We start from the raw sequence: 20,179 nt of genomic DNA on the forward strand, positions 1-20,179 counted from the left end.
CCACTAACACATGACCACGAGAGGAGATAACAGTTTAAGGGAACGACCCAAAAAACGGGATCAGTGATGACATTTCATTCAATCAATGAGGCTTTTGTGACTTTTCTGTGAGCCCATTTAAAGTGAAGGACATCTTTGTCTCACGTTTCCCTGGACGCCAGCAGGGCGTGTTCCTGCAGACCAGTGGGGATTCGATGCATCTCGTTTTTAATTACATCGGGACACTTTCCCCCCACGAAAAACCTTGTCGGGAAGCTAAAGCCAACTCACCATACAGATGTTTCCTGCAGACTCTTGTGTTTAAATCCCTTTTTGATGCCTTTATGTTGCCGTAGATGCCTCAACTGTCCACATTGGGGACTGGGGGCTCTATTCTATGCAGCAGTTTGCAGACAACGCTCTTATTTTCTTTAATAAATTAAGTCTTTGTCTGGTTTCTTTTGCTGCGGATGCAGTCATTGCCGTCTGTGTTACACATCCTGTAGCGAGAATACGACCCACATCAACCAGCCGCACCATGAGATTTCAAAATGTAGCAGAAAATCAAAGTACTCTCTGGTTCCAGACTCCACGGATGATGTCTCGTTGGGATGCAGCAGAACTCATCTTGGATCAATTATCCTGAGCGCTCGAACAAGGAGGATGACTGTGGTCCAAAAACACGCCGTCTCTGTTTATGTGTCGCCTGGGACAGAAGAAACAAAGCAGACACCACATGAATCAGAGTGAAATATTCTTTTAATTCCCCACCAGGCCGTCGATCCGTCCTCGGCCAAATTTCTGTCCACATTGTTGTCAGGCATGGGAGTGTTTCACGCCACCCGTTCGGGACCTTCACGGGTTTAAGGAGCTCTAACATCGTCACCCTGTCAACCCTCATCATCAGCTGTCAATCACACCCCTTAGTGTGACTGTAGGTCATGTGGAACACTCACAAACCAGTGTAGTGGTGATAGAGGAGCTGTGACTGGCTAACAACGCTGTCCAGGTGTGACTCCGCCCATTTTATCTCCTGTGTCCAGTGGCAACAAAGTCAAAACTGTTGAAGTTGATGCATAAAATGCAACATGACTACACAACTTAGGAGTCAGAAAGGCACACACACACACACACACACACACACACAGACACACACACAGAGTCTCCGATGTTCATGTTTTTGGTCATGTGGAAGGAAATGGAAGGAAAACCCACACAGACGTGGAGAACATGTAAACTCCGAATAAGACCTATTAAAGTCATTGAATCCAATATTACACATTTCTGATCAACTCAAGAAAGTTAAAGCTGAAGATCATCAGGGGAAAAGTATAAACTTAAACCTCCCACACAGGCAGCATTCAAGAAAACTAAGTCTTATAGAATCAGTGCTTCTGTGTGTGTATGTGTGTGTGTGTATGAGAGAGAGAGAGAGAGGTGGAGAGAGAGGTGGAGAGAGAGAGAGAGCTGCCACCCTCCTTCGTTTCCTGTCAGTGTGTGTATAGAGCGTGCGGGGGTGTGTATACAGTGTGTGTACAGTGTGGATGGTTCCGCAGTAACTCTCCAGCTGCCGAGGGGAGCGCACAGCTCAGCGGACACACCTCGTGCCTTCTGAACGGACTATTTGACGTGAATGAGAACCAGCGGAGGGAAACATGGAGGATCAGCGCTGCTCTTTATCTCTGTCCATTTTCTTCTTGACGGTGCTGCTGGACTCCGGTACCACCGGTGAGTCGCTTTCTGCCTCCATACTTCGCTCCTCGGTGCGTTTGAAGCGGATCTGAAGAGTTCTTCACCGCTGGGACGCGCTTGCCAAAACTTTCCCGCACGTTACGCACGGCCCCGCAGCGACGCGCAACAGGTGACTCATCTGACGTGAGCTGTCCTGTTTGACACGCCGCAGGAGTTTTCATCGAGCCTAGGTTAGAAAAGTGTTTAGAGCTGCTCGGTTCGCGTTTTATTCGGCACAGGTTGGAAACAAGTTAACATGGATCCATTGCGTTTTGATATGAAGTGCGGCAGTCTGTAAATGATGCTGTAAAAGTCACCAGCGTCTTTATAAAGTCCCCACACAGCCTCCTAATTATCGTCCCAAAAACACAGAATATGTACAATAAGGGCTGCTTAAGTTTAAGTGTTCATTCATATGTACTCATAATGTCTGGAGTATGTGCGCATGTGAATTAACAAAAACAAAACACCTCTAAAGTCAGGTTTTTGCTTATGGGGAAGCATGTTCCACCTCGATGTAGGTGCTTTGTTGTTTATGTTGTGCTTTTTCTGTATGGCTCAATAGTCGCGTGGATCTGTCTCAGTGCGTTTGAAATGCACCATGGGAACTGTAGGATTTGGGCGCTTTAAACACGTGAAACACTGACAAGATCTCCCCCAGTGCCTCTTTTGCCCGTCTTGATTTCAGGAACGCCCCATAAACAGTGATTAGCTTTGACTCCACACCTTAAAGCGCATCTGTCATCTTTTTAAAACGTATCTTTTGGGGTGAGCTTGAATCAATCAGAACATTTTCTGTGCATTTTCTGCTAAACTAAGCCTAAAATAGTTGGTAAATTGGCAAACCGCTACCGGTTTTCTGACATGAAAAGGAAACTCTGGATTACATTCCACCAGATTTCTTGGCGACTTTGGGTGTGAATCCTACAGAATCTTCCATCTGTGGTTCAGAGCTGGGCAGAATGTGGGATTATAATAATAATAATTAAACCCAACGCGCTCCTCACTCGCTGTCTCTGCCCTTCTTCTTCTCCCCTCCCACCGTGGCGGCTATTTTCAACCTGGAAATCCCACATACCAGAAGAACGTGTGGTCCCGCTGCATCGAATGTGTCGCAAATAGACGTGCACACACATGCACGGCGCACAAGCTTCCACCCACAAGCTTCTTCTCCGCAGCACCTCGGACCTGCAGGAAACCCTCTCTGCTCTCCCAGTAACGGAGGAGTTTGACACTGTGGTTATCTAAACACCGGGCCTGTTTTTTAATCTCGTCTTTCTTTGTTTGCCTTCAGTTGATGTGGATAACCTCCGCGGGTTGTCGCAGGAAGGCAAGGCTCCTTCTTCCTTCCTTTCCAGGGACTGTTTTTGCACATTTCCCAGCCTACAGAGCCGTAGCCAAAATCTCATGAGATGCAGTGAAAGTCACTCTGATAAATGCGAAGGGGATTACTTTATTCATTTTTATATTTAGGTTTAGGCTAACTGTGTAGCACTGAACCCTTCGCTGACCCACGACACTAAAACTGTCAATACTGGGGAAAAAAGCTACCAGAATCTTGGGATTGTTTGAGAAGCCGCATCTCATTTTGTTTTTTAAAGGCTTAGCAGAGAAAAGGTGGAGGTCAAATATCATTTACTTTTTTCAGCAGAGAAATACCAATAAAAGTAAAAAAAAACAACTGTTAGAGCTGAATTGTTTTATGAATTAATTAAGGGAACTTTCAAAAGAAAATGGAAGACAACATGCTCGAGTCTGCCAATTCCTGCCATGTTTGCTTCAAGAGGAGACAGAAGGGGTCTTGCACTCTTCTGCTGTCCCTCTTTGACTTTGACCATATTAGTCGGCTCTGCGCGAGCCCCCCCCCACTCGCACCTCGTCGTTCAGACTTTTCTGGACAAAAACATGAAAGAAAGGCTTGAAAAGAGAGGTGGCAGGATACTTGAGTGAGAGGAAGGCGGGAAGAATGAGAGGATTACAGTGAAGCTGTGGGAGGAGGGGGCTTTGGGAGGTGGGAGGATAAGTTTCAGGAGCAGAGAGGGAGCCAAGCCGCCTGCTGTGGCAGTCCTGTTGCCTCGCACGGCCTTCTGCCAGTTGTCTCCCCTCGTTTGGGACACTTTCGGCTGAAGACTAATGTTGCCGTTTCAGGTTTTTTAGACGTTGATTCTCTGTTAGCACAATTGCACAGGTGAACCTCTGCCGAGTCACTTTTAGGCCACTCAAATACCCAGAACCTGTGGAAAAAGGAAGATTTGATTTAAGATCCTGATTTTTCCAGACTCCAAGCCTGAATGCAGATGGAGCAGGTGGAGATTTATGCTAGAGTAACGATCCACACCTGCTTGGCCCTGGGAGAGGGGCTCTAAATGTGCTGGGAGTCAGAGGTGCACACAGGTGAGAAGCATGAAGGTCAGCAAGCAAAAACATTGATAGAGGATTAAATCTGCGGCACGTGGATGCTGCAGCTTCTGCGGCTTCTGTGTGTTAGTTTCAGCTGCGCTCCACGTGCATCCTGTCAACAGTCAAGTGACGCGGAGCTCGGCGCTAACGCAGGTTACCACCGCGGTTGTGGAAACTGCAGCTGTTGTTTTGGCTTGTGTTCACGCACTAAAGTTTAAAAAAAAAAGGAAAAGTGTGAGCAGTCTTTCCACTTTTTCCGACCCGACTGGAGCAGATTTCTGCAGCTCTTCCTGTCCTTGGGTCAGGTCGGGTTTCCTCCTCCCGTCCACCGTGAGGTCACATCCTCCGCTCAAAGTGGAAAAGCAGGCGGCAGGGGGTGGTTTTGGAGAGCTGGATGTTCACAAGGCACAAATTTGGATTTTAAATCAGCTCAGACTTCTCTGAGGTTCAACATTTTTAACATACCTAAAGGCAGTTTTTCATTCTTTCTTCAATACCTTCTGAATTTCATGAAATTCTGCCTTTGAGCTGATGCAGATCCAGAAGTTGGATTCACAACTGAGAGTAAATCAACTCATTCCTTTGGTCGTTCCACAGCCAGATGTCAAATTTCATCCAGATCAGTTGAGTTATGCTGGTATCAAACACGCCAACATACCAGAACCTGGACCCAAGTTTCTCTGCTGGTCCAGATGATTGATAGACCTGAAATTTGATGCTGCAAAATCAACCAAATTCCAGTCAAAGTGTAATTTTTATATTAATGTTTATGCCACCGGTGCTGTGTCTGCCACTTGCAGTTCCTTCTTAAAATCTCTGATTATTCCAGCTCGAGTAGCATCTTTAGGCCTGTGGATGTTATGGAACATGCCTCATCTTCTACTGGCGCTCCTCAGGTAACTGTCGATTCTTTATGGAGGATGTTCATCGGTCTGAGCAGGTCACAGTAGGAAAGTTCTCCCCCCGTAGGAGAGCGGAGCGATCTCACCTGGTAGTTACAGCCCCCTCAGGAGTCCAAATCCGATTAGTCCGGCAGCTGGAAGAGTGGATCCATCACAAACCTTAATGCACCGTTTCCCTCCTTAGAGGAAAGTTGAGTTGCAGCAGTGAGCTGATTTACATGCATCACCTGTTCTCCTCCGCCGTGGCCACGACTTCCTGTGTTATACACCGACCGCAGTGATTAATGCTGCTGCTGCCTGAGACGCCCCCCTGGTCGACCTGAGGCCGGCCAGCATTAACCCCCACAGCTAGGCTGGATTTGTTCCGAGCTCGTGCACCGTGACTTCTCGTGCACCGTGATTTCTCGTGCGTCGTGGTCAACCTTTCTCCCCGTCAGACGTTTTCTCCCTGTCACTGTTGCTTCGGTGCAACAGCTGGACTTCACTTCTAGGTCAGTCAGTTTAGAATAAAAGCAGCATTTGCCGTAATGTTAGTGAACAGTTTGAGTGCACACTCGTGTCTGTTGGCGTGCAGTTGTGAGTTGCCAAAGCCGCAGCTTCCATCAGCCTGTTGACAGACTCTGGGAAGTTGCGGCCGCTGGCTCTTCCAACACACTTGTCTCTCGCCGCAACCACTAATTGTCATTAACACACAGATAAGATCTGACTGTCACTCGTCACAAAATAATTACAGTCTCGTGACACCGACAGAAGAATCTCTACTCTGTAATTTATTATAGGGAATTATTTGAGGTCACAACCTAGACCGCACACGCGACGGAGTGCGTCTTGAAAGAATATCAACTCCATGAATGGATAATCCAGCCTTTGCGGACCAGGTCACGCCATCTGTTTGGAGCCGACGATGAGACCGTGATGAAAAATGGGGCAAGTGAAGCGTGGCGTCCTCGTCTGAACCGCTGCGGTCCTGGTCCCAGAGCCGCCGTGTGGGGCGATGTCCCGATAGCGCTGACTGCGCCGCACGCAAGTGTTTTGACTGCGTCTTGGATCTCAGACGTGCGCGGCCTGTCGTTGTTTGCATGGAGATCAGATCCCTCCGGAGCCGTTCATGAAAGGGTGGCATGCAAGATTTAGAGTCAACCATTAACAAAAATGGAGGTGTCAGGTGATCTGATCCGCTCAAATGTTCTGCTGGTTAGTTTCACAGGTTGAGGTTGAACACAAGGAACTGGAGGAGGACCCCGTAGAAATTGATCATGCTGCATTTATTAACCGTTCCTACCGCCATTGTGCTCGCAGAAGCTTTATTATCCAGTCATAGTTGTGCATAATCACGCAGTCAGAGGTGATTTCTAGACCAAACCAGAACAATGCTCTGACAAATGAAGCAGAACCAGCAACTCAGGGGTTTGACCTGAAGGTCCCGACTGAAGGAGTTTGTCCCGGTTCTAGAAGTCAACATCTGAACGTCTGAACACAAGAGACGGACTCAGGGGCCCCGTTTAACCCAGGTGGCGTTGAGTTGACCTCGAGCTCTTCCTAGACTGAGTTCTCTCGCCGGCATGCAGGAACTGGAGGGCAGGTCTGAACAGGCTGTGGAGCGAGATAAATCAGAGAAGCAGCAGCAGCTCAAATCTAAGGAGGACGATGTGGATAAGAACCCCCCCCCCCTTCATCCCGGCCCAGGCAGCCCCCAACCTGCTGCGCCATGTCAGGCCATGTCCAGACAGACCTGCAGCGTCAGCTATATATCAAGGGCGCAGAATTCACATAATGAATTAGCATAAATAAACGACACCAAAGAAGAGTGTTTATAATTAACCAACTTCGTCATGCCGGGCATGTTTTCGCAGAGACGTGGTGAATCACTGGCTAAACTTTTACAAATTTGTACACAGTTTCTTCTCTGGAAAATCTTCTGAATTCACACCACCTCCCTCCACATCCTGTTTTTATTGCATTTGCGGATGAAACAACTAAAAGGGAGAGTCTGATTTATTGCCTCTTTCTGTGTTTGAAGGCACAAACATTCCTCGAGGTTTTTGGTCAAGTGTCTGAAATAGTCCGATCTGAAAAACTGCTGTAGTGTAGTTGGTTGTTGGGCTCCGTCCGTGTTGCCTGTGTTGGTCCCTGTGCAAGGCGGTGGCCTATTTTCAGTCATTTTATCCTGGAATCGCTTCACCAGTAGCCCAGGTAACATCTGGACACCTGCAGCATAGTACAGATTTACAAGATTTTCAAGCAAAAATGTGCCTGATGTTGCCTGAAGAGGCAGCAGTGAGCCGACAGGAGGAGATATTTTACCATCACTGAACATTAATGAACCGTCTCCTTCCTCCAGGAAACATAGTATGTACTCCAGAAGTCAGTGTCTGATGCTGGGAATCGACAGAGTTGAACTGTTTAATCGTCTGTAAAATGGAATATGCAAAACAAATGAGAGGAGGTAAAGCTCCCGTATGAGATGAGGGTAACAACACTATTCAGAAACCTCATCCCTAACATTTCCTCCCCTGAATATTCCCACAGGTATGCCCAGCTTCTTCCCGATGAACCAGCTCTGTAAGTTCTGCGATGTTGAATCCTCTAACTGCAGCGGGACGGGGACGTGCACATCCAACTGCTCCATCACAGCCATCTGCTCCTCCGCTGAAGAAATCTGCGTGGCCCTCTGGTAGGTCCCCGAGCTCAGGAACCTGTGTTAGCATGTGAAGGTGTGACTTACTCTGTGCTCATCTATTCCTCAGGAGGAAGAACGAGACAGGATTCTCCATCGAGACTCTGTGTCACGACCCTTCAAAGTCACTTTACGGCATGATGCTGGATGATTTCAACAGCTCCGCCTGCTTGATGAAGGAGAAGAACACGACCGGTGGAATGGTTCAGGTCTGCTCCTGCACGGGGGATGAGTGTAACAACTTTCTGATCTTCTCTCCCGGTGAGTGCAGGAAACCTTTAGCGATCTTTCTCTGGGTCAAAAGTCTCATGCATTTCTCCCGAACTCGCTAGCAAACCCACGTGCATATCGTAACCTGAATTAGCAATGACATCTAGCTGAGCTGTTCTGAAAGTTGTGGGCGTGAACATTTGCATTGCTGTTGAGTATAGAGAGAAAAAGATGAAACCCACCGTGTTTCTGCATCAATAGATGCAAATGAGCTCTTCTTCATCTTGAGCTTCTGAGTCTGGTTTAAGCGCGTCTGCCTGAACTCCTCCTGAAATTACATCCAAAGAAGGATCTCCACAAGGGAGGTAAAGCCCCATCAGTAGGTCTGGGGCAGACTGGGGGCAGGCTGCACCTCATGTAAAGCCAAAGGTGTAAAAGAATTTTTAGGACCACAAGATTAATTTCTACTGCACCCAAACACTAGAGGGCGACCAAGACCCTCATACCTTTTGCACTATTGATTCAAACTTTGTTTTTTGATGTAACAACGCAGAAGAGGATCAAACCAGAGAACCCATCTGCGCAGAGGAACTTAGCTCTTAGCTGAGTTGCTGATAAACTCTTTGTATGCTGAGTAGGGCGCCACCGCAGCATGCTTTCTTTACATCACCTGCCAATGATTAAACAAGTTATGTTATCCGTCACCAGATCTTCCATTTTCCCCGACACCCTCTCGCCCCCCGCCAACCCACTTTCCCTCCAACTGCAGATGCTGGTTAGCATGTTTACTCTGTTTGCTACCGTGTTGTTTGGTGAGAAAATCTTAAGCAGGAAGTGGAAAACTTTACATTGAGGAAATCTATAACGTGGTCACATCTGTGCATCAATGATCTTCTGTGTGCGCATGTGCGTGTGTGTGTGTGTGTTGGGCTGCCAGCCAGACACATGGTTTCCTGTCTGTGTTTCACCCAAATCAGAAACATCTCCTGCACATGCCGAGCAGCTCTGCTAGATTCAGACACCTGCTCTCGCTGCCAGGAAGGTAAAGCCAGTCAATGGAGAATCTAAAACCCTCATGTGATTGAAATTTGGCCGCGATACAGACGTCCGACATCATAGGCTAGCTGTGGCTCTTCTTTAGTTTAAGTATAACTTAATTACGCTTCAGATGTAATTCACTCCACCCACCAAAGGGACCACAACAACAGTTATAATCCTCACGCCCATACATGCAGCGAGAGTCTGGAGGGCTGCTGTTCCTTCCTCCCATTGAGGACTCATGCAGCAGGAAGTTCTTGTTTGTTTACTGGAACTGGACCACAACTTATTTCTCCGCGAATGCCTCCCTTTGTCCTCCGGCGGTGTTGCATTCTTTCGACGTGCCTGTCGGTCAGTTGCGGTTTGCTGCTTAAACGAATCTGTTAGCATCTAAACTTTCTACACGTGGGTGTGAACATGACAGCCACGCCCCTGCTGACACATGAAGAGGTAAATCATTCGGAACATAAAGTTCAGTGTCCAGAGGCCGGAACAGGAGGTCTCTGAAGGACACGCTCAACGAAAAAGACTCCTTTTAAGAATTATTAGCTGCTGCTGTGAAAGGAACAATCATCCAACATTGCAGCAATGTCTGACACACCTGTGTCACCTGTGTCACCAGTGTCACCAGTCAGAAGTTGAGGCTAATCAAAGTGGAAATGGCAAAGAAATGCTTGTCTGTAAGTAAAATGTATCTGGAGCTGGACCTAAAGACGCAGGCTTTCATCAACCTGCCTGCCCAGGACCAACAGTAATGATCCCATGTATTCAGGAGCATTAATATCGCAGGCAAATGGCCTGTTTTGCTCTGTAATTAGCCTGTAATTAGTCTGGTGAGCTGTCAGACTGAAAGTCAGTCTCACGTGCTCGGAGAAGCGGAATGTGAGGTATCAGCCCAAGGTTGCCATGAGTCCCAGTCCAGATCAAACCACGCGCCTGTGTTTTTGGCACCAACGTCACCCGATGTTGTTTATTTTCTGACCCCTCTAAGATGAATGTAACCTTCCTCGTGACCCAGTGTGGAAATCAAGAGCCACTTTTAGCTAGCCGATCGAGGAAGAGGAGTTAAAAATAAAGAGGATTGCTAACAAACAACCAGTGAGATGAACCCAGGCTGCAGGGAGGAAAAGACGATGCAGAGCTGCATAAAGAGGCTCTGGCCATATTTGCATTCCTATATTTTTATAGTTCCTCTTTAAAAGCTGAACCTTGGCTGCAGCGTGAGGCAGCGGACGCTCTGTGACTCACTGGATGGCTTTTTAGAGGAATGACTCAAGCAGGCTGCCTGGAAGATGCATAAAGAGGTGTAAGACTAGCAGGACGATAGGAGGCCAGCCGATAGGAGCCGTGTTTATGAAGCAGTCTGGCTCATAAAAGCGGTGCTGTTACCATAACGAGTACCTACGCACATAAAGCAACGGCGCCGCGTAAGGACGGGTTATTTAAATACGTTAAGGGGCGTAAACGCACCGTTAGGAAGTTATTTAAACACAGCATCTGAGGAGGGAAATGACGGCTTGGTAGAGTAAACAAAGGGAGTCAAAAATTTCCCCCTTAAAGAGCGTAAAGGATCAACTTCATTCACATCAGACGGGATTTTATGATTTTACGATGGTTCATAAGAGTTATGATTGACACCGTCTGGCTTTCCCTGATAACAGCGGCATAAAACTGACGTCAACACAGAGGCAACTCGGCTGGAATGTCCTCTGTCCTCTGAAGGAATAATCATTTTCCAAAATCCGAAGACAGAACTAAATGAATTGGGCCGTGATCATTCCCACAGCAGCCTCCTGTGTGTGTGTGTGTACCGGCTCCCATCTCTGCGCCGTCTCTTCTCCCATCACCTGTTTTCAGCATGAACTCACGTCTGCTTCTGTCCTTCCTGCAGCAACCTCGGGTCCTTTTAAATATCTGATGCTTTTGTTATTCACCAAACACACTGTGAGCACCCAAGTAATTAACAACTGGCGGGACGGTTACGAGCGTGAGTCACACATGTGCGCACACACGCACACGCACACTTAATTACAGGCTGGAGTCAAGATCTCTCTATTACTCCAAATGATGTGTGAAAATTAGTCGAATGCCGCAGGAGAACTTGCTGGCGTGCTGATCGGAAAAGGCTGCACGATTCCGATTTCCACTTTGTTTTGGCCTTTGCTTCAAACACACAGATACACACACACACACAGGCACACAGGCGCACGCACGCTCACATGCGTGTGCTTGTAGTTGTTACCTTGTGAGGTCTTTTGTAGGCATAATGCATTCCCCAGCTCCTTAACCATCCCAACTAACCCCTGATCTAAATCAAATTCTAACCTCAACCTTTAAAACAGGTCTTAACCCTTTTACAGCTTTGATGACCAGCAAAAATGTCCTCACTTTGATAGGAGAATGAGTATTTTGGTACTCAGTATGTAGCAAGTACAAGAACATACACGCACAAATACACTATAATCATGGTTAAAACGCAAATAAACCTAAAACCTCAAAACTCTCCGGGCAGTCTGAAAACCCTGGGAGTAGTTGCACCAGCCCCACACACACACGCGCGCGCGCACACACACACACACACACACACACACACAGAGCTGGAATTTGAGAGGTTCTGTCTGACTGTCTGCTTTTTCTAAAACCCTCTTTACAACCAGACATTTGAAGTTGTTTCAAATCTAAAAATTTCTCAGTGTATGTTGATTTATTGCACCTGCAGCTCCCTCCAACACAGTCAAAGAAAAAAAGAAAAAAAGAAAAAAAGGATTTGCTGCCTGACAATTATACACAGACGCTGGACTGCAAAATGAAGATGTTATATTTTTACCCCTGAGCAGCTCGGTGCAGCTGTCAGAAGCAGACACACACTGGTGCTGCTAATCTGCCGCACAGTTTCGTCATCTTAAAAAGAGAAAATAAAGGAAACGGATCAGATTTTGCAGGTAATTTATTAGATGAAACATGTGCAAACGACAGAAAGTGCACGTGTGGAAAATGTGAATGTGGCAAAGGTGCAGAGTGACTTTTTGACTGGTCATTCCCTCAATTTACGGTTAAAGCGAATGAGTCGGTCTTTGAAGAGGTGCCCAGTACAGGAGACCAGTACGGCCAACTGGAGCCACACAGCCTGCCAACTGTTTCCCTCTCACCGCTGCATCTCGGACAGTTGGCTGCCGTCGAGTCCGGGCTGGCGCGCCCAATCAGTGGAGGCAGTGATGGCGGAGTCTGTGAAAACTGTGGACTCCCAGAAAGCCAGTGCCTTTATACAGTCTGTCCCAGTATAACCAGGCCATTTATCCACTCAGAAGGTGGTTCCAGAAGTCCAGAATTCACTAGACAGCTAGCACATTAGCATTTTAGTGTGTTGCTAACTTTTATCCTCTGGGTGTGAAGAGAAAACAAGATTTTCTTTTACGTGTGATGACGCGCGCCTCGATGCCAGCATTAACGTCATGCCCAACGTATGTCCTCTCTGTCCACTTCCTCGATCCCTTGTGTGGTGACCTTTTAATGTGTTAAATTTGGCGGAATTTATAACTTTTTCCCCTCTGTCGCTGCATCAGAACCCACAAGAATTTATCCACGCCCTTTATTTACCCATTTAAAGTGGAAAATAGGAATAGGAGGGCTGTTTGGAGTGAATGGCCACTAGAGGGCGTTTTTTGTTTTGTTTTTTTATTCTGATTACAAGCTCATTCATATTCATGATGCTGTTCTCTTGGCGTTTGTGTTAACATCAGCTGTTTTTTGGACATTTCCGATGGTACTCACCAGATCCTGAAGGCACCAAAGCCAGTCAAAGATCACCTACTCTAGCCATCCACTTCATCTTCCTCCACCTTTTTTCAGTGGTGGATCCGAGTCCCGACGACCCCCTGGTGTCCGTGGTGCTGGTGAGCCTCCTCCCTCTGCTGGTGATGGGCATCGCAGGAATGTTCTACTGGTACCGAGTGCACCGGCCACGCCTGCGCAGCCAAGAGTGGAAGAGCAGCATCAAGAAACGCAAACCGAAAAGCGGAGGCCTGGACTGCAGTGACGTCTGCGTCATCATGATGGACGACGACAGATCTGACAGCAGCTCCACGGACGCCAACAACCTGAACCACAACACGGAACCGCTGCCAATAGAACTCGATCAGCTGGTAATGATGTTTCTAACGTCTAAACTCTGACTTGCAGACGAGGATTCCTTCTTGAGTCTGAACTATTGTTGCCGTGGCAGGTGGGGAAGGGTCGCTTCGCCCAGGTCTACAAGGCTAAGTTGAAGCAGGCCGCCTCCGATCAGTTTGAAACGGTGGCCGTGAAGATCTTCCCGTACGAGGAATACGCTTCCTGGAAGAATGAGAAGGACATCTTCTCCAATTCAGACCTGCGGCACGAGAACGTCCTCCACTTCCTTACAGCCGAGGAGAAAAAGGCTCAGAGGCAGTACTGGCTCATCACTGCCTTCCACACCAGAGGAAACCTGCAGGTAAGACGCCGCCGTCCATTGACGCGACACAGAAAAGCCTACACTGATAATAAACACGTTAGCATTAGCATTTATAACCATAAAGGCCTTGATCTCCAGGAACACCTGACGCATAACATCACCAGCTGGGAGGAGCTTAAGATTCTGGGGAGCTCGTTAGCTCGGGGCGTCTCTCACCTCCACAGTGACCGCCTCCCCTGCGGACGCCCAAAGGTAGAACGCCAGCGCTGATTTTCCTAAATGTGAAAGGGAGATTTGAGCCGCGCCGCTCTCGCACCTGTAGGTTGCCATCGTCCACCGTGACCTCAAGAGCTCCAACATCCTGGTGAAGAACGACCTGACGTGCTGCCTGTGCGACTTCGGGCTGGGCTTGCAGCTGGACAGCAGCCTGTCTGTGGATGATCTGGCCAATAGTGGACAGGTGGGTGGAACTTTTATGAATGTTCTTGATCACATGACCCTGGAATGTTGTTTTTTACCCTCTTGCTGCAGAATTCAAATGATCACGTCATTATCCGGATCTTTCGCTCAACTGGCAGTACCAAAAGTCATTATCCTCCAGTAGATGACGGTGTTCTGCCCCCGTCCAAATTTAGACGTTTAACTACAACAATCGCAAGAAAGAACCAATGAAAAGAGACGTGAAGGTTGTGTTGTGGCAGGCATTTCTTCTGGGCACTTTTCTCCAGTGAATCTGTGTCAGCCTCCATGTTTGTCTTTGCCTTTCTGGTTCCTGACTCATCACCTCCTGTCTGGGCCAGGTGAGCGTGGGTGTGAACGTGCTGAGACATTCGGTAGAGGAACTGACTGTCTGACAGTCAAGTCTCCAGGTGTAGACCTGAGAACTCTGTTCCGCTGCCTCATCCTCCTATTTTACCCTCAATAGGCAGTAATTACACCTTTTGTGTGCCTCCACCTGCTGGTGAACGTGTGAAAGGTGTGAAAGGTGTGGATGGCACGCTAGTCTGTAGAGAGCAACAAATTAGCCGTGTTTCAAATATTGATGATTATTGGGCCTTGCATTGCAGGTGGGTACGGCCCGTTACATGGCTCCTGAGGTACTGGAGGCCCGGCTGAACCTGGAAAACATTGAGTCCTTCAAGCAGGCCGATATCTACTCCATGGCGCTGGTGCTTTGGGAGATGACGTCGAGGTGCGAAGCTGTTGGAGGTCAGTGCAGCTGTCAGATTTCAGCACAAATGAGCCCACTGGCTGGTGATGATGTCGTGCTTTCAAAGTAAAACATTTTTCCTGACTTGAAATGCTCCGAACAAACAAAAGCTATGGTGTTCTGACCATGATGGATACGCAGGCAGATGGAGATGAAATGAGCAGACCTGTACAGGTGAATCACAGGAGGGTAACTGCCGGAAAACCAGGGAAGAAAAACCAACCTCTTCAGTCCCTCCAGGACTTGGAAATAAGTTTGTGCAGGGGACTGTTGTTATGGTTGAATTAGCAGGAAATGCTAAACTAGCACTTTATTTAGCATGCTGAAGCATCTAATTACAACCGTGTTTGTGTGTTTATGTGTCCTACATAGGGCAGAAATGTCATTAAAGGTTGCTTCCTGTCTTGTTGATGCTCATGTCTGCCGTGCTGGATCTTGGCCCACGCTTCACATCCACAGCAGGAATCTGAAGAATGTCTGTTATGTGACAGAGACGATCTGAACTCGCCTTCTTTGGGTAGAAAATCCAGGATGCTGTACCTGCTTCAGATGGATGTGCGCTTGCATCAGCGGGAAAGAATATGTGTTTTAAACATCCTGGGGGGAATATGACAACAATTTGTCTGGATGAAGAAGGAAAAACCATAGAAAAAGCTGTTCAAATCAAACCTGAGGCTACCAAAAGAACATTTCGTGAAATGCTAACATGTGTTGCCGACGAGGAATGTGCAGATAAACCGGAGGTTTTGATCTGTTGGCAGGAATTTGTTGTTTGGCGTTAACAGTGACACCTGGTGGCCGATTGATGCCACAGCGCCGCACTGCATCAGCTGCTAATCACAAATTCGGTCTCACTGGCAGCAGTAAACCGTGATTGAACCCAGATTTCTGTGTTTTCTGATATGAGCCGGACTGGAGTTTGTAAGAGACTCAGGAATGTCCTGATTGACAAGCGGGGGTCCAGTCTCGCAGTATCAGGAGAGTCTCTCTGGTTGACCTCCTTCTCTCCTCCCGTGTTTCCAAGACAGTCTGAGACATTCAGAACTAGACAGTCACATTCCTGTGTGAATGTGTGTGCAAGAGAGAGAGTGAATGTGTGTGTGTGTGTGTGTGTGGTGGGGGGGTGGGGTGGAAAAACACCAGTGTCTATTGTAGTCAATTATGGGACATTCTGTGTGTGAGTTTTTTATTGAAATATCCTGAATTAGACTGCAGGGCGCGGTACGGCCGGCGTGTTCTGCCTCAGTTTGTGGCAAAAGAGGGGACCAGAGCAGGAAGCAGAGGCGGTACACCACCAAGTTAAACCCCTGTGGTCTGCGTCTTTGGCACTGGCTGCGTGATGGTTGTAGTACGCTGCAACAAAGACCGTGAGTTTGGAGCTGAGGCCAAATGCAACAACCTTAGCTGAGTTTAGCCTGGAGTTTGAAGCCAGGCTTGGGTCTGTCTGCAGCGCTTTCCTTTTTTAAACTCCAAACACAACCAGGAATGATCGTGCTTCAGGGAGGACAAGCTTGTTTTGGATCATTGGCAAATAATCACATGCAACTAAAAGCAAAAGTAATAATTTTTACACTGAAAACAGCCATCAGACATCATATCAAAACACTTGGACCATCTGAATGAATTTGCAGAGTGAATTAGCTTCGTAAGCTAACAGGTTGATACCCTGCTGGGTGCCAAACGTGGAGCTGCTTCTTTTTTTAGATAGCAGGTCTCAGACACTGTATCCAACCGCAGAGACTCCTGCTGACCTCCAGGCCACAAAGTTTTCAGACAGATAATCTAAAAAGGAAACTGCCCTAAACCAATTCCCACTCCTTAGATTGGAAAAACCAGATACACCACAGGCCCCAGACAGTGTGAGGGAGTCGGTTGCAGACTGTTGTGAAATCTGTTCCTGAACTGAGGACAAAATTCCTCTCATATCTTTCAGACACCCAGACCTGCTGTCGGGGAGCAGATTGGCCCTTTGCAGATCTGCAGCGCTGCTTCCAGTTTATATGATTCATGAGCGCGAGACCGAGTTGTCATCAAGTGACACCCTTTTCTCAGCTTTGGTGTGCAGACACGCTTTGATGTGCCTTGATGTTCTGTTCTGAGAGCAGGAGGAGCAGGGTCTTGTTTTAGATACTTAAGGAACCAGGGGAAGTTCCACATGTCAAAAACAGGAAGTGAGGGCCTTGCAAAGCCATTCCCGATTCCAGCCTTCCAACTTCCTGTCCAAGCACTGCCCTCCTGCCTCACTTCCTGCAGCAGGCAGCAGGGGCCTGACTTAAATGAAACAACTGGGTTTCTGATCTGTCTACAATCAAACAATTGTGGCACTTGATCCACAGCGCATTAGTGTGACAGTACCAGCCATTGACTGTTGCTGTCACGACCTCATCTGGTGTCTACTACTGCAGTGTGGGACGGATTTACAGCCTATGCCGGGTCCAGCCAGCAGGGGGCGCTTCCAGTCAAGCTGTTGCCGTGTTGCTCTGGTAGCTTCGTTAGCAGCTTAGAGTTGTGCAACATGAATAAACGCCGAAAGCAAAGCTCTTTATTAGGAATGTACCATTTTCAGAAAACTATAACCAAGAACATTCCAAATGACACTAATTAGGGATCTGTTAAGACTCAGATGAACATGTGTGAAGGAGCACAGCAGGACCAGAACTGCAAAATATACTTAAACTAGAGTCCACACAAAGTGAAGGCGGTCGGTTCTGCCAGGAGGGGCAGCACGCTCGTGCCCACCCCCAGTCCCTCAGATAACTTTGCAGGAAATAGTGTCTCATTTCACAACATCTGTGAGATCCCGAAAGCCTCCTCGAGACCGAGTGCAGCTGTTGTGAGTTCAGTTTCATGACATCTGGACCTGATCCCAGAACTTTGTTTTTCATTCCCCAAAGTTCCAAAGCTCTCTCTCTCTTTCCCTCTCTCTCTCCCTCTCTCTCTCCCTCTCTTGCAGATTATGATTTTGGTGTCTGGGGTTGCGACTGTAATTGCTCGTTAGCACAAAGCGTGTTGTTTTTAGACTCAGCCGTGTGCCAGGGCAACAACAATCCTCCCTCAGAAACATGCTAAATGACCGTCTTATTTCCAACCGTCTGCGTCAGGTGGCAGCTGAATGATTGAGGGGCCAAGACCTGGTGCCAGGATGCTCAGCAGGCACCTGCTTCCCTCACGTGGTGCATCGTTGTGTTGCTCTCCATCGTATCCTGATGAACCTGGTTTGTGTCTGCAGAGGTGAAGGACTATGAGCCTGCCTATGGCTCCAAAGTGCGAGAGCACCCCTGTGTGGAGAGCATGAAGGACAACGTGCTGAGAGACAGAGGAAGGCCTGAGATCCCCGACACCTGGCTCAGACACCAGGTCAGAAGAAAACTCTGAAATTCATGTTCTTTCATTTGTCTGGACAAGTGTAACCTCATTTATGCACTTGGCTGCCCCCTACAGGGCGTGGCCATGATGTGCGGCACCATCATGGAATGCTGGGACCACGACCCCGAGGCCCGGCTCACGGCCCACTGCGTCGCCGAGCGCATCTCCGAGATGGAGGACGAGATGGACAAACTGTCCAGCCACAGCTCGTCCACAGAGAAGATCCCCGAGGAGCTGAAGATCCCGACAGAGGTGGAGATCCCTGAGGAGATGATGAAAATCACAGAGCTACAGGACATCATCGCCGTCGACTGTTCGGTCAGCGACCAGAAGTGAGAGGGGAAGCGATCAGGACGTTTTTATCCGACACGCGCACTTGTTCTGCTTCGACGGGGACAGAGAGAAGCTCGAGAGCAGAGCTCCAGGAACTTTGAGCGGAGTCGTGGTGTCAGACGTTCTTTTTTTAATAAAAAGACACAAATCAGCCAAACTGGAATTTTTCTGATGTTCCGAGGAAGAATCGGAGAGTCCAACATTGTTCTTCGTTTTTGTGGGAAACAAACAGGGCAACAATTATTAAACCAAAAAACTTTTGAGGTGCACTTTACTAAATAATAATTACAAACTGTATTTTCATACTTTCAAATATTCTAACAGGTTGGACTTTAAGGGAAAATCTCCATACATGCCTTTGTGTGTGTGTGTGTGTGTGTGTGTGTGTGTGCGTGTGTGTGTGTGTGTGTGTGTCTGCGTGTGTGTGTGTAAATAAGCACAGTGTACATAGAATCAATAACTGTACATAAGAGTTGATTTACAAAAAGGGAAATAAACCCTGCTGCATATCTGTGAATGCAGAGATTAGGAAATGTCAGAAGTGTATTTTTAAAGTGTTTTGTTTGTTACCAGGAAACTGAGGAACGTACCAAATATCTTTTACCTGCCTTACACATACAGTATATATTCATGTAAAATATTGTAAATGTATCATGCATTAAACTATCTGTGTATACTGAGACTCTTGAATCTCATTCTGTATTCCAGCACATTAAAAAAAACAAATAGATTTGAACTCTCTTTTTCATCTCCAATCGGCAGGAAGTCCCCCTAAGTGAGCCTGGTCCTGCTCAGGATTACTTCCTGTTGGAATTGAGGTTTTCCTGGGGTCAGAAATACTGGAAAATGAACGGCGTTGTTGATTGTTAAAGATTCTATATAAATAAATTAATTAATTACCGTAGGCTGGAGAAACTCTGCCCCCTGCTGGAACAACAACAGTTCTCAACAACAGTTTTCTAGTTTGAACAACAACCTCTAAGCTTTGAGATACGCACACATTGTTGCCCCCCAACACACACACGCACACGCACACGCGCGCGTTGATGAGACATCATTAGATTTCACATAAACAGCAGAAAATGCATCAGTGAAAAAGGACGAACCATCTGAAATATGGAACACGTGTGTGTTTAAATTTGGTCATGTTGACATAATGTTGCATATAAACTGTACATAGAATATACAAGTATGCGTTCCACGGGCACTAAGCACGTTTATCACGCCGTATGACTGTGAAATTAATATTTGTTTACGATATACAGAACAAACTCTACTCTACTCATTTAATTTCATTTTCTGTGGGATTTTTTATTTTAAATACCGCTTTTGCTTAAATAAATATGTAAAATCTAAAACACCTCGACCAGAATCCTATCAACTCTGTAGTTTCTGTGATATTGTGTTTGTTATAAATTAGAGTGCTGTGACATTCAGCCGCATAATGAGGGATTATCACAATAAGGATTATGTTCTTTAGCATGTAAATGCAGATATTGCAGTTTCCAGGCAGGAGATTTCAGAAAGAGGACACCTACAATTAGTAAGTGTAGTCGATGGTTAAACTAAATGTTCTTATCTTTAAACTAATTTTAAGAGAATTCCTTTGAGTTTCAAAGGTTCAGCAGTTTAAGATCAATTACCTCATTAGAAAAAAACCCTCCTGTGACATTTTTACAGGAATCACAGATTTGTGTCTCCAATTCTTTGATTGCATCAAAGTCTTTGAGCAGCAAACTTTGAACAACCTCAAAGACTTTTCTTTTCCCCTCCAGGTATCAATGAAAGTTATTACCTAAAAAAAAAGAACCCCCTCCAATTCATTTGGTAATTAATGTTTAATTTAATAGCAGTAATAATGGTTTTTTTTTTAATTCTCCAGTGTTGGTAGAAATAAGCCT

The 20,179-nt window shown here is 46.9% G+C and overlaps 1 protein-coding gene across 2 annotated transcripts; it reads left to right on the forward strand.

Moving 5' to 3' along the window:
* Window positions 1-1,465: 1,465 nt before the first annotated feature.
* tgfbr2b (transforming growth factor beta receptor 2b) lies at window positions 1,466-18,960 on the forward strand. Of its 2 annotated transcripts, none has more exons than XM_011605315.2 (10): window positions 1,466-1,707; window positions 7,542-7,686; window positions 7,760-7,950; window positions 12,787-13,079; window positions 13,160-13,408; window positions 13,508-13,621; window positions 13,692-13,829; window positions 14,437-14,578; window positions 17,809-17,936; window positions 18,021-18,960. In XM_011605315.2, the coding sequence occupies exons 1-10, from the start codon at window positions 1,635-1,637 to the stop codon at window positions 18,279-18,281; spliced, it is 1,734 nt and encodes a 577-aa protein (XP_011603617.2). In that variant the 5' UTR covers window positions 1,466-1,634; the 3' UTR covers window positions 18,282-18,960. The 2 variants fall into 2 exon arrangements, with proteins under 2 accessions (XP_011603617.2, XP_011603618.2); XM_011605316.2 differs by lacking the exon at window positions 1,466-1,707 and adding an exon at window positions 7,301-7,458.
* The last annotated feature ends 1,219 nt before the right edge of the window (window positions 18,961-20,179 follow it).

The sequence above is a fragment of the Takifugu rubripes genome, chromosome 7 (genome assembly GCF_901000725.2).
Source record: "Takifugu rubripes chromosome 7, fTakRub1.2, whole genome shotgun sequence".
NCBI classification, from domain to species: domain Eukaryota; kingdom Metazoa; phylum Chordata; class Actinopteri; order Tetraodontiformes; family Tetraodontidae; genus Takifugu; species Takifugu rubripes.

Bases quoted from the DNA above. Each gene is read 5' to 3' on its own strand.
- tgfbr2b (XM_011605315.2), top strand. From the start codon at position 1,635: ATGGAGGATCAGCGCTGCTCTTTATCTCTGTCCATTTTCTTCTTGACG. The intron at 13,622-13,691 runs GTAGAACGCCAG...TCGCACCTGTAG, and splicing joins TCCCCTGCGGACGCCCAAAG to GTTGCCATCGTCCACCGTGA. The intron at 14,579-17,808 runs GTCAGTGCAGCT...TTGTGTCTGCAG, and splicing joins GAGGTGCGAAGCTGTTGGAG to AGGTGAAGGACTATGAGCCT.